Source organism: Phyllobates terribilis, unplaced genomic scaffold (assembly GCF_046119375.1).
Source record: "Phyllobates terribilis strain yellow unplaced genomic scaffold, ASM4611937v1 Scaffold_4__5_contigs__length_816908805, whole genome shotgun sequence".
Taxonomy (NCBI): domain Eukaryota; kingdom Metazoa; phylum Chordata; class Amphibia; order Anura; family Dendrobatidae; genus Phyllobates; species Phyllobates terribilis.
The window spans coordinates 659,183,068-659,197,638 of record NW_027362764.1 but is presented as its reverse complement, the minus strand read 5'-3'; the positions used below and the strand labels follow the sequence as shown (position 1 = coordinate 659,197,638).

Sequence of the window (14,571 nt, the reverse complement as noted above, 5' to 3'; positions counted from 1 at the left end):
ATTTGGGAGCTGTGAGGAAGCAAGTGCGATTGAGGTGACACCTTTGAGGACTGGAGTATTTGTGATGTTGAAGTTGATGTGGAGGAGAGCCCACTTAAAGGAGCACTTGATATCCGTTGAAGCACCTGCTGTTTTTATGCCTCATCTGGAATTTGAAGCGATTGGCGTGGCCGTAAGAAAGGGATCTTATCACATTGTCCGCTAAAAGAAGTAGACATTTTAGTTTGGCTGGAAGATGGTCTTTCTTCTGCAGATGTTACTGTTGCTTTAACACCTACCCCACGGACACAACCTTTTTTCCCCTTCCCAACACGCCTATTCCCCTTTCCACCAGCAGCAGGCCTTTTTCCACTCATTTTGGTGGTTAACTAATTAACAACTCTGGAGTTGTTTGCACAAAAAAACAATGGATGGGAACCGAGCAGAGCTGAGTGGCCAAACTGTGGTATTAGGCCAAAACTATTGGCTTGGTTAGATGCAGAAAAAAATTATATTCAATTTGCAACCTGATGGAGGTCAGTATAGATGGACTAATAGAGAAAGTCCCACACACTGCTAGAAGGCCAAATATTTTTTCAGAGCTAGATGCAGATAAAAATTATTTTTAATTTGCAACCTGATGGAGGTCAGTATAGATGGACTAATAGAGAAAGTCCCACACACTGCTAGAAGGCCAAATATTTTTTCAGAGGTAGATGCAGAAAAAAATATATTCAGTTTGCAACCTGATGGAGGTCTGTATAGATGGATTAATAGAACAAGTCCCACACACAGCTAGAAGCCCAATATTTTTTCAGAGGTAGATGAAGAAAAAAAATATATGCAGTTTGCAACCTGATGGAGGTCAGTATAGATGGACTAATACAACAAGTCCCACACACAGCTAGAAGCCCAATATTTTTTCAGAGCTAGATGCAGAAAAAAATTATATTCAATTTGCAACCTGATGGAGGTCAGTATAGATGGACTAATAGAATGATGCTATGCCCAAAAGATTTTACTTCACTAGGTGCAGTAAAAAAATTGGTATTCTATACACAGGTGGTATATCTTGCAACACAGATAGGCTACTCCACTGACTAACACACTCTGCAATAGGCCAAAAAGGATTAGCTTTGCTAGATTCAGCCAAATGCTGTGAAAAAAACTTGCACAGCACTGGCACAGACCTGCCTGGCAAAAACTGATAGGAACTGATGTAACCTAGTCCTGAAAAGGACTCCAATTACAATTAGTCTTTACTCCCACAATCTATCTATTTAAGAGCACAGACCTGCCTGATAAAAGTCGTAGGAAATGCTGTAACCTAGTCCTTAAAAGGACTGCAATCACAACTATTCCCTACTCCCAAGCTATCTGTAGATTTGTGCGAAAATTGGCTTGAAATTAACAAGGTATAGCGCACACAGCAACAGCGGTGCCGTCTAACACGCAGCTGCAGCAGTGAGAAAATGGTGGCGACGGGGAAAATGGCTTGGTCTTATAGGGCAAGGACATGTGACATACACTGCCAATGACACATGCCCTTGCTTGTGTGAAAAAAAGCACTTTGCTCCGTGTGTGCGCTGCTGATAGGCTGACAGATTGCACCTCCCCACTGTAAATGCGGGAAAGAGAAAAAAAAAATGGAGATCTTCATTGTTCCTGCAGAGATCCATCCCCTGCCCCTCCCCCCACCCCGCTGTACACTCAAACTGCGTATTAACATTAATTTTCATCATTATTGAGAAAAAATCCAGTTATGATTTTGGTGCACGAACAGTTATCGAACATAACCTCAAACAGCCGAATTTTTCTCAAATCGTTCGTGTTCGCCGAACGGCTCGAACACCGCCCAAAACAGCTCGAATTTGAGATTGGCGAACAGTTCGAGTAGAACAACGCTCATCTCTAGTCTGGACAGAATATTTTTGACAGTAATTTTCACTAAAATGAATATTTGGCTGAAAGCTTCCAATTTAAAAAAAGAAAGCAGGGAAACGTTGTCTACCATGAAAAATTAGTACAGCTCTGGAAGCAAATAGAAAAATGCTATTTACAAGTACAAATGTTCAGCACTCATTACCAGACATTAAGTCTCTGACTTATCGAATGTGATCCAACTCCAAGTTGTGTTCTACATTATAATTATTGATATTCATTTCTAATTAGACCGAAATGGGAGAGCGATTTCCATTGCAATAACCGAGGTTAATTTTTATCTTTTCCCCCTAATGTTTACAATCTTATTAAAATATACTCCCCTCAGCAATAACAGGGAAGCTCGGTGTTTTCAATGCAAATGTATTAATCTGGGTAAATTCCATATTAATTCTTTTGCTGCATAGAGATGTAATTTGGATTATAATTAATCGAAAGTGGCACTACATTTAAATGACAATATAAATGAGGCATTAGCAGGCTTTTTCTGCACTGAATGAGCCATCAACAAATAGGACTTGCATATACTGAAGTCTCATTTTGTGCAGTAAGATCCTGCTCATAATATAAGCAACACAGCACAACAGCTTACATGGTGTTATAAACACACGGGTACTAATCATGTGCTAATCCTCGCTTGTCTAATAGATTGAAAACAAAATAGCCACACTGCTCTCTTGCCTGACATGTTGGTGCTGTGGTAATTGTGTCATATATTTTCTTGGCTGGATACAATGTAAACATAGAAGCTCTGGCAGATCCGAACCTAGTAGGGCAGTTTTGATTTATGGAACTAAGTATCTAAGCCAAAACTATGATATTTGTGACTATCCAGCTGTTTCAGGACTACAACTTTCAGTGCGACCTGCCGCCTGGTTACTCCTAGTGAGGAAATAGCTTAGTAATAGTCCTAGCGTGCCATAGGCATTACTACAGTAGATATTGTATCCAGTATTTGCAAGTTATTTATGTAGTTAAGAAGATCAGTGTCTTGCTTAAAAAAAAATTGTGTTAACTACTTTGTAGAAATCACCAAGTTCCCCTGATTCTGATGCTTTTTTTTCCATTTTGCTCTGCCTCACATCATTGCAGAGATATTTCCATTTATTTCTCTTGGAGTACAATATGTGAAATCTCTGTTTGTAGTGCACTTGGGAGTTTCTTCAGAGTCTTCTCTGGGGGCGTGTGCTTTTACCCCATCTTCCCAGACCCTAGCAGTCACAGTTCAGCAGCTGATATAGTAATGTAGCAATGTAAAACACTGCGCAAACCCCCAGAAAAGACTGAGGAAATGCCCAGTTGCACTACAAGCAGAGATTTCACATACTGTGCTCCAAAAGTGATAAATGTGAATATCTCTGCAATGGAGTGGCGTAGCACAAAATAGAAAAAAACAACGGAATCAGAGGAGCTCTGGGGCTATTACAAAGCTTGTAACTCAACTTTTTGAGCAAGTGACAGGTACTCTTTAAATGGGGTTTCCTGGCTCTCTGAAAGAAAATAATAGCAGCAAATGTTCTGAACTCAATTAAGATGACTCTCCCCCCTAGCTCTGACAAGTGACTATACATTTGTTATGTATAGTATTAGTCACTCTACCTAAAGCTCTTTTTTTGCCTCCCTCTACCTTCTCAACTCTGTTGAGATTAACATTCTGGTCCTCCTGCTTTCAAAATGGTCATGACAGCGGCATGAGTAAATGTGGTCATTCTAAACCATAACACAGAAAAAGCATAGAGTTGTGGATCAGAGTTATTACTGTGCTCCTCATCCCGCTGCCATCTTGGATGCTGGAAGACTGGAAGCCTGGTCTCACTAAAAAGGGCAGCAGGAGGAAAACAGAGGTCAAGGTGACTATCAATGATGATGAAATACATTTTGCAGAACCTTGCTCTAGTGGTTACATTGGTAGTCTGTGGTCAGAGACCAAAGTCCTGCAAACCTCCTACTGTCTGGCATCCCCAGCGTCTCTTCTGATTTCTAGGCATGACGTCACACAGCAATAATGCACCAGGTCTACAAATCAGAATAGGCGCCAGTGGTTCCAACAGATAGGAGGTGGTTCACAGGGCATCGTTCAGTGGCCATGGGCTACTAAAGTGCCGCTGAATCAGGGTCCTGCAAATCTTTTAGATCACCTCCAGTCAAAATATATGAAAAATGTATAATCTCTTTGTTTATTACGGTCTTTTTTCAAAAAGTCATATCTTTTAAATTTTTCTATCCACGTAGCCATATCAGGGCTTGTTTTTTGCAGGACAAATTGTAGTTTAGAATAACACCATGCCTTATACCATTCAACTTACTGAAAAATGGGGAAAAAAATTAAGTGCAGTGAAATTATGCAAAAAATAGCAATTCCAAAATAGTTTTTTTGGGTTTTATAGCATTTATACTAAAGTTATCAACATACACGTAATATACACCAAAATACTGTTGCATGAATGCTATATGGAAGAAGGGTCTATGAGGACATTCTCTAGCACCAATGGGAAAATGTTAAAACATAACCTGTGCAATTGAAACCATGGAGAGAAAAAGAAAAAAGACATAAAAAAGATTAAGGATCCATAAGCTTACGAGTTTTGGGTTAGAAACCCTTATTTATAGCTCAGTCCTCATGGACCCTTCTTCCATTTCTGACCTGGATACCAGCCTGGTGTCTTCCTACACTCTGTGCGCCACATCCTGACCAAACAAGGTCTACCAGGGTTCCTATGTTGAATACAGATGGTTTTTACATTAAATTGTCCTCTCATGAAGGTGAGCTGATGACCTTTTTTTTCCTTCCCTATGAATGCTATATAAAGTCCTGTGCGAGCCTTAAGATCTAACTCCTAGATGTTGTTTGGGGATTATGAAAAGCTGTCATCTGGAGGCTCAGACCCCACTTCTATAAGTCCGGCCGTTTGTATTCGGTGCACATGCCACATTTTTTTTGTGTATTCTAATTTTTTTAATAACTTATGTTTGCTAAATGTATTATTTTTATGTTGGCTATTGACTTTTTGAGAAAAAAACATATCCAGGTAATAGATCCTCTTTGCATTTGCTCTCCGGTCAGCACATTTAAAATACTGTTACATTATTAGTTCAGGCGTTGTGCGACTTGATAAAAGAATATGACGAGCCCCTGGTCTATGTATTGCTCTAGCTATGAAATAAATCTACTTTCTATCTAAATATCCATTTTTAACACAAGCACTTTTATATATGCTACTGTCATTGAGATACAAGACAAAGACAGATGACTACCTGCTTCTAATAGGCTTCAACCTTTCTCAGCACTTCTTCTGCTTGAATGAACCCAACTTAATGTAACTAGGTATAGCGTGCAGCAAAAAATAGCCAATGTAATATTCATTGCGACCATAGATTTCCATCTCATACATACAAATCATGGGTGAAGTCAGATATTTGCCAAATCAAACACAGAAAAAAAGCCTGGGTATCCAGGCCAGATGCAGGCCTTGGGTTTTTTGTGCATAAGTAAATGTCATGACATAGAGGTTTTGTTTTCAAAGACAGTAGCTTTCATTATGGGGCTTTGTCTATTCCCGGAGATCAAAATGACCCAAATCTAAATCCATTTTCAATGATATTTCCCTCTGCTTAGGCTGGATCATCTGCACATTCTTTTAGCTGAATTCTGTCTTGTGTTTTCCTAAGCAGCTGCCCCATGTAAATTCTGCTGATTTTTGGTTAGAGCTGCTGTATTACGGTGCTTAGTCTACTCCGAGAAGAATAAATACACTCTATGTGATACAGGACAACTACTTGGGACATGAAAGTGGCAGAAGAATTAAAGAAATGTTTATTTGGAAATAAATTCCTAGTCCTCAAATGTGAGTAAAATGTTATCAGTTGTGTCCATCAAGATATGAAGGAGCAAACAGACTGAATCGATCCGATCAATGAAGTGAATTGATTTTAAATCTTTGCATGTGTAAAGGTACAAACATTCGTTTCAACTCATTCATCTAAGGAAAACTGGATTCAAATAATCTGCAGCATTGAATATTCTGCATAAGGGATCATGTATGGATGAAAACCATAGCGTCAGGGTATGTTTCTACAGGCCGCATTTTAGCAGCATAAAATATATAGTTGTAAAAACCACTGTGGATTTTGGTGCAGAAATGCTGCTGATTTGTACATTATTTAATCTTTGCCTTGCAAACAATTACATCCGCAGAGAAGAGTGGTATGAAAATTTTTTAAAAAGTGAGTAATTGACATTTCATGAAATCTTATTCACCATACTGTTCTTTTATTATAAATTTGGAAGGAAAATTCACTGTGTTAGCAACCTGTGGGGATGTACCCTTACCTGTCTATGCAATTTTGACTAGGTCTGCATTAAATTCAGCAAATATTCTGCAAAATTCTTCAAACTTATCTTCATTTATTTAAAGTTAATGCATTGAAAAGGTAGCTGATACATTCAGCCCAATCCATGGACAGCATGTATCAGTCACTGGCTGTATGAACTCATAGCCCAGGTGACAAGTCAGAAAGATGAATTCCCAGTGGCTTCTCCCTGCCCATTGCTAATGACTGACAGGTATCTCCCTATACACGTTGGCAAGGAGAGACCTGTCACTCAAAGGGGGTATGCGGGGTTAAGCCACCAGGGACCGGCTTTACCAGTTAGTGCTGCAGCGTTTCAGAGTCAAACATACATGGCTGAAATCATACAACCAATGCCTGATACATGCTGCCCATGGATCTGTCAGCATGTATCAGCTGTCAGGATCCCTTTAAAGAGTGGTTCACTACTCGAACAACCTCTTCTGAATCCCTATGTTTACCCCTTGGAAAATAATAACACTTAAGCTACGCCCCCACTATCAATGGGATTTAACTGGTTAACAGCCGCAGGTGAGCTCCGATCCACGCGTAGCTGTTAAAGGCACATGACAGCTGATTAAATCAGCTTTCATGTGTGGGGAAAGATGCGGGCTCCGGCGTTGAGTCTGCATCTTTCCCCGCACATGAAAGCTGATATAATCAGCTGTCATGTGCCTTTAACATCGGGGACACGACATATGACATAAATATACGTCATATGTCATGAAGGGGTTAATACAATTGTATGCAGTAAAAAAAACTCTATGGAAGCGTTTATTAAGTCTGAAGTTTTTTACGCCAGTCATAATAAAAAGCTCTCTGGTACAAAGTGTGCCATATTAATTAAAAGGCACGTGTGTTTTAATAAATCTGGTGCATCTTTTTCTATGTATGAGCCGAAGAATTAAATCTTTGCCAGATATTGGCTAGTGTAATTTATCGTATGTGTGCTAGGCTGTGTGTGGCCCCTCTCCCTTTCAAAAGCTCTGCCCACCTTTTTAGAAAAATGCCATGGAGGTGAAAGATTAAAACATATCAATGTATGGCATCTATTTTGAGAGCACTATAATTTGCAACTTTTTTTTATGCTGGAAAGTGGCATAAATGCAATAAGAAATGCCGCCAATATCTTTTCTTTCAATGCAAAGATATGCAACTGTATAGGCATGCAATTGTATATGTGTCAGGCACATAATCAACATTAATGTGCCACAATTCTTACCTAAGTTGTACAGATGCAGAATCTGGCAATATGACTGCCGGCAAGCTAAACTATTTGCTTAGTGTGTACATTTAAATTCACTTGAAACATGTAACACGCTGTTCTATGTCCACAGCGTTATGTTGGTGGACTAAATTTGGCAACTATGGTATACATTTATTTACATTACCCCAATAACTATAGGAATAATGTATCTGCTGCACATACAGTACTGTGCATGTTTTATGCAGGTGTGGAAAAAATGCTGCATGGTAAGAATGACTTAAATAATACAAGCGTTAAAAATTAAAGTTTTAGCGATTAACAAATGCAAAGTGATTTAAGAAAAGGGAAATCAGTATTTGGTGCGACAACCCTTTGCCTACAAAACAGCATCAATTTTTCTAGGTATACTTACACAGAGTCAGGGATTTTGTAGGATTATAGTCAAGTGTATGAGTAATCAATTCTACCAATCAGGTGATAATTATCATCTTTTCATATGCAGACAAAAAACAGCTGTGTAGGAGGGTTATAATTGGCCGTGGAACAGCCAAACTCTACTACAAATATTCATACTCCATGGCAAGACTAAGCATAGGGATAGGACAAAAGGTAGTTATACTGCATCAGCAAGGTTTCTCCCAGGCAAAGATTTCAAAGCCGACTATGCTGTTCAAGTTCTTTTGAAGATGTACCAAGAAATGTACAATGTTGAGGTCCACAGATGGTGTGGTTGGCCAAGAGAACAATACAGAAATAAGACATATCATGCTTACTTCCCTTTGAAATCGGAAGATGTGCAGCAGAGTCATCAGCTCAGAACTGGCAGCAAGCATAGGACCCAGGTACACCCATCTAATATTCGGTTAAGTCTAATTAGAAGTGGTCTTCAGGGAAGAATTGTGGCCGAACAGCCATAACTTTGACATGCAAGCAAGGCCAAGTGACTCAACTATACACAAAAATGTAGGAGCTGGAGTGAAAAAAATGACAGCAGGTGCTTTCAACTGATGAGTCAAAATATGAAATATTTGGCTTTAACAGAAGATAGTTTGTTCACCGAAGGACTGGAGAGCGGTAATATAATGAATGTCAGCAGGCAACAGTAAAGCATGGTGGAGTATCCTGGCAAATCTGGGGCAGCATCTAGGCAAATTGAGTTGGGGATTTGGTCAGAATTAATGGTGTCCTCAATGCTGAGAAATACAGGCAAATACTTGTCCATCAAATACCATCAGGGAAACGCCTGATTGGCTCCAAATGTATTCTGCAACAGGACAACAATACCCAAACATACAGCCGATGTGATTATGAGTTATGTTCAGTGTATAGAAAGACAAGGAGTCCTGGAAGTGATGATACGACCCATAGAGCCCTGATCTCAACATCATCAAGTCTGTCTGGGATTACATGAAGAGATAGAAGGATTTGTGCAAGCGACATCCACAGAAGAACTGTGGTTGGTTTTCCAGCATGTTTTTAACAGTCTCCCTGCCAAGTTTCTTCTACAACAGTGTGCAAGTACAAGTGTACCAAGAAGAATTGATGCTGTTTTGATGGCAAAGAGTGGTCACAGCAAATGTTGATTTGTATTAGATTTCTCTTTTGTTCATTCACTTTGAATTTTGTTCACAAATAAACTATTAACACTTCTATTTTTGAAAGCATGCTTACATTGCTGAATTTTTTCCACATCTGCTTAAAACTTTTATACAGTGCTGTACTTTATTTAGCATAAACATTAAACAATTATGTAAGTCACCAATTTATTTACTATGCAATTTTTTCTCATACTTGAAAAACAAAACATGTTTTTCATTTTTTGTACCATATCCATTTTTGTTCCTTCATATCCCTTCTTTCACAGGGCCATTGACTTGTTCTGGCGAATTTGATTCTCAAAATGGATTAAAGATGTCTCTGTTCTTTTGGGGTTTTTTTGCGGACCATAAGTCAGCAAAAAAAAAGGATGTAAGAGCATGCTGCTTGCAATGAGTGCAGTCTATTAGTATACTGGCACTCTTAGGCCACATTCCCACGTTCAGTATTTGGTCAGTATTTTTTATCAGTATGTGTAAGCCAAAACCAGGAGTGGAACAATCAGAGGAAAAGTATAATAGAAACATGTCACCACTTCTGCATTTTTCACTCGCTCATGGTCTTGGCATAAAAGTACGTGTGAACGTGGCCTTACCAAAAAATACCGATGTGTGAAAGAGCCCTAAATATAATATTCTTGAAATACGGCAAATAAATGAAACAATTTTGTAAAGCATCTCCACAAAATGTAATAGTCCTGACAAACCACCTTTGTGATTCATTCTTGTGCCCCCAATAAACATTAATAAAATAAGAAGATAATGAAAAGATAGACCCAGCTGTTGGGCAAATATCACCAGGCCCCTTTAAGACCGAAAAGTCAAAATAAAAAAATGTCATTCTTTCAGTTCCAAGGATAGATATTTGATTGCTAGGAGGAGAAAAAAAAAATCAAGTGGTATCTAATCCTACGCTTATGAAAAATGAATATGTCATCAGAGGAATCACAAGTACAGCTAAGATTAATGAAAGGCGCTTAAAAAATTACAAGCACACAAACTGATTTGATTAAAAAATAATCTCACTGGTCGTCCTGTAATATTCCTCAACTTATCCGCATCTATCCTGTCAGATGGTTATGATTAAAAATAGGTCAGTGTGAGGCTACTGATAGGAATCACATGCAAAATGCACAAGCAATGAATAGGAGCAGGAATGTCCAGACAGTTAAAATTGAAGATCAGTACAAAAAAACCCTACAGTGCTGGATGAGCCTGCAGACCTGGGGATCTCAAAGGATCCAAGGAGGAGGGAAAACATTCAATCTTACCTGAATCCTTTAATGTCTTGGCCTCGCTGCTGCTGTCTTTCTCATTTGTGCCTCTCTCATCGGCTGGGGCTACTGCTGTAATTTTCGGAGTTTCTTCCACTTCCTCTGCTTGCTCTTCTGGAAAATATTAAAAGAATAGGTGCATTTTAGAAACCATTTTCTTTTCTTTTTTTCTTTACTAATAGAAATAGAAGCCTAAACAACAACAAAAAAAAGAAATACAAATATGGATACATAGTGTCCAAACATGATATACATAGTGTTCCATGCATCCATTCATTTAAGAACATGTTTTTCTCGTTTTTGGTTTTTTTTTGCTGCCGCAGCAAATGTGAATAATAACTGTTTATGTTTGCCCTGCAACATTGTAACAAAGGCGAGGAGAAGACTGTTCAAGGATGCAAACTGAACCAAGCCTATATTGGAGAAAAAAGAGCAATGGAGGGGATTTTCTCTGAAAACAATAGCGAGTGCTAGGAGCTATTCTTCTACAGCCTTATTGTTTTTTTTTTAACACGGCTTGTAATTAATAATTGAATAGCTACAGTGTTTTTATTGTTTTACCACAAGGGGAACTGCAAAGGTTATTTGATACGATGAAGGATCATCTCAAGAAATCTGCATCGCACTCACCTCACTTATATGTTCACACCAGCCAGATTACATAGAAATCTTCACAGTAACTCAACCCTATTTAATTATTCTGTAAATCTTAGCTATGCTGCTGGTGGATTAATCTGTTTATGCAGTTAGCCTCTATGCTGGGGCTGTGTAGCACTAATCCATGAAAGACCCACTGTTCCTTTTCATCCTGTGATCATTTGTCTCTCACTGTGCTGATGTCACATTTTAATGAATTTTTAGCAATCTGAGTAATGCCAGATAACCAGGCCCTGCAACTCCCCACTGCACTTCATGCTGTTTTCATTGCTGTACAAAAATAAAAATCATATTTCTCAGCTCAGGTAAAAATTACATAAATTAGGAGGCGAATGTAAACTGTGTTTCAAAGCTCCAGGCTGCTCAATTTCATAAAATCTTTAACGACCATATAAATTAACCTCAGGAAGGGAAAAGGTCAGGCTTTTGCTAGCAGCATCTTATATTCATATATATATATATATATATATATATACATATATATATATATATATATATATGGAGTGCTGCCTCTTTATATTTTTTCTATTCATATATATATATGTATATATACTACACACATATATATGTATATATATATATATATATATATATATATATATATATATATATATCCACTACCGGTGGATGGGGGGTAGCAGAGGGTTAAGTGCATCATCAAGGAAAAAAATGTGTGTATGCAAATAATAATATATATATATATACAGTATATATATATATATATATATGTGTATACACACACACACATATATATATCCACTGTCGATGGATGGGGTGGTAGCAAAGGGTTAATTGCATCAGAGGAAAAAAATGCGTAAACGTGTATATATATATATATATATATATATATATATATATATATATACACACACACTAATATATATATATATATATATATATATATATATATACACACACATATGTATACACACACACGTATATACACACACACATACATATACACATTTTTCCTTGATGACACAATTAACCCTTTGCTACCCCCCCATCCACCACCAGTTCTTCCCTGCATTAATGCTAAATTACATACTGCATCAAATTTTCATTGTGAAAATTCGAAGGCTTGATTGAAAGCAGATAGAGTGGACTTCTCCACGCCACATCTTTTATTAATAAATATTCTGACAGCTGAATGAGATCTCGTCTAACATATGCAGCAGCTGAGTACAAAGGAAGATAAAAAAAAAAAAAGGACAAACGGCCTCCGTAAGATAATGGCGATAAAATAAACAGAGTGGAAAAGAAAAAAAATAAATGGAATAAACATGAGCAAGCAACAATGAAAGCCATAACGGAGAAAATGACCCACAAAACCATTGTTTTCCATCTCGTAGGAAGAGGAGTTTGTTAATAATGATTGCCTGCTACTTTTACAAATCTGGGTTCAAATGAAAGGCTTTTGCTTTGGGATAATTTATGTATATGTGTATTCACAGATTACCATTACAGGGGAAGAAAACAGTTCTTACTGTTCCAGCCCTTTATTCTTCCAGTGTTGATTGCTAATCAAACACGGCAGGCATCCTCATCACAGTGGGAAGTGACGCTGTATTTATTAAGGTGGTAGGGGGCACAGTTTGGTCTGCTGTGAGCCTGTGATCATGACTGGATTGGGCTGTGTTAATGCCAAGTGCACACACATGAGACACACATCCAGTGTCAGGCCCTGAGGCCGGGGGCAGCCCTTGGCAATCCCTTTTTTGTGTCTTTCTTGGAGAGGAGCTATTGTTGTTTTTTTTTTCCTAGATTTACTGACCCATTCCCTAAGGCTGGAGAATGAAGTGTCAAAGAGCTACTGACTGTCCTTATCTTCAGGGGACATGAAATTTTTAAGACTATTGTGGCACCTATTAATAAAACATTGCGTGCCAGGAAAGCCGTGCGCGCCGAAGAAAAAAATAAAAAAAAAAGCAAATTAAAATGGTACTAAAAGAAAAATCTTATCATCTGGGTCTCATCATACAGTTTTGCAGGGTACTCTCCGATTTTTTTTTCTGGTATGTGTTTTAAGTGTGAGAGAAATTCCCAGACATGTTCTTCTATACATCATCATAGTGTCTGACCTTAAAGTGACCCTGGCAACAGTTTGAGAAATCTCGACGTGAACAAAGACTCAGTGTCAGCAGCAAGGAAAAGATTGCGGGATAGACTTTCCCCATCAACTTAATCGCAAACAGCAGTTTTTAGGCTATAACTTCATAAAGCTTCCCCAAACCACAAACATATAACCTTTCAAGGTGAAGTAGCCCCTTTACCATGGTCCCTTCCCCCCTCTCAATCTCGTTCTGATTTTTCTCTATCCTCTTTTATTCCCTTTGATGTCGAAAGGCAATTAGCTCTAATGTTCAAGAGCTGCAGGCCTGTTTTATGGCTTGGAAGGTGAGAGCTGTTTATTACAGGTAGACTCCTGAGGGTCACAAAGGTTTTGTATATTTTTTTAATCACAAGCAAAAATAAAAAATAAATAAATAAAAAAAATCACGAAATGTATTCTAATTCCTATTCAAATGAAAGATTTTTTTCGCTACCTATGCCTGTTGTACTCTTTGGCCCTCCAGGGCAGCAAAAATATGGCAGCACAAGACTATTTCTCTTTTCTTGTTTGCTGCTGACGGTAGGAAGAATGTTAAAATTAGTCGATGCCTGCAGCAAAGAGATAAAAGTGTCTTCTCCGGGGTTATGGCGTTCCAAAGGTTAAGGTACCCAGGAGTTCATTTTGGGTGTGTGGGTGCAATCCTCGCCAGCAACGAAAGGATTAACTGGAAGCAGGACATAAAGGATGTGTAGCCTTGGTTAAGCCAATGGTCCTTGAAATTGAAGACCTTGGTTCAAGACCAGTGGCAGCTTTCAGTGACCTAGGGCAAAACACTTTATTCCATTGTGCTCCAGAGATCCGACAATTCAATTGCAAGCTCTCCGGGTCAGCTTTTCATTGTGAGCCATTGTTTCTAAGCATGCAAGAATGTAGCGTGATTCATAATTGAATGACATAATAGCCTACGCATCAACATCAAAACATGAATAGACGTTTCGGATAAACAAGATATTTTACATATTTTTCGAAGGTTCCCATTACACAATCCATAGAGAGCTGCAGTTTTTCATGCCTTAAAATGTTTGCACATGTCCAGTTTTGGAATGCTCACAATGAATTAACTATCGGGAATGGGCTTAATAAGCAATCTGTTTGCATTACGGTTTTGTTAGCACCTGGTTTTATTTTACCTAAATATTTAGGGTCCCCTTTGATGTGCCGACCCCTGGATACACATGTTATTAACATTTCCACCATCTGATCTATAGAGTGAATATGCATAGGCACATTCTGTGATTTTTTTTGTAGGCTATAACTACTGCTGTCAAAATTATTTTTAACACAACTCATTTCAGGCAGGAAAAAAGGAAAATATATTGAATTTGATTTCCAGCAGAATGTGCCTTTGATGAAGGATCCTCATAGACATGTACAGTGCATAGCAGACAGATATTTATATATTCTGACACTGATCAGTCGAATACAAATCTTCTCCATATCTTCTTTATTAAACAT

The 14,571-nt window shown here is 38.2% G+C and overlaps 1 protein-coding gene across 5 annotated transcripts in view; it reads right to left on the bottom strand.

Moving 5' to 3' along the window:
• The window catches only part of ZFHX4 (zinc finger homeobox 4), a 201,688-nt gene that overhangs the window by 24,968 nt on the left and 162,149 nt on the right, over positions 1-14,571 (bottom strand). For all 5 annotated transcript variants that reach the window (XM_073679470.1, XM_073679468.1, XM_073679467.1 and 2 more), the window contains one exon: positions 10,344-10,460. In XM_073679470.1, coding sequence (XP_073535571.1) covers positions 10,344-10,460 — 117 coding nt within the window. The remainder of the gene's footprint in view (positions 1-10,343; positions 10,461-14,571) is intronic.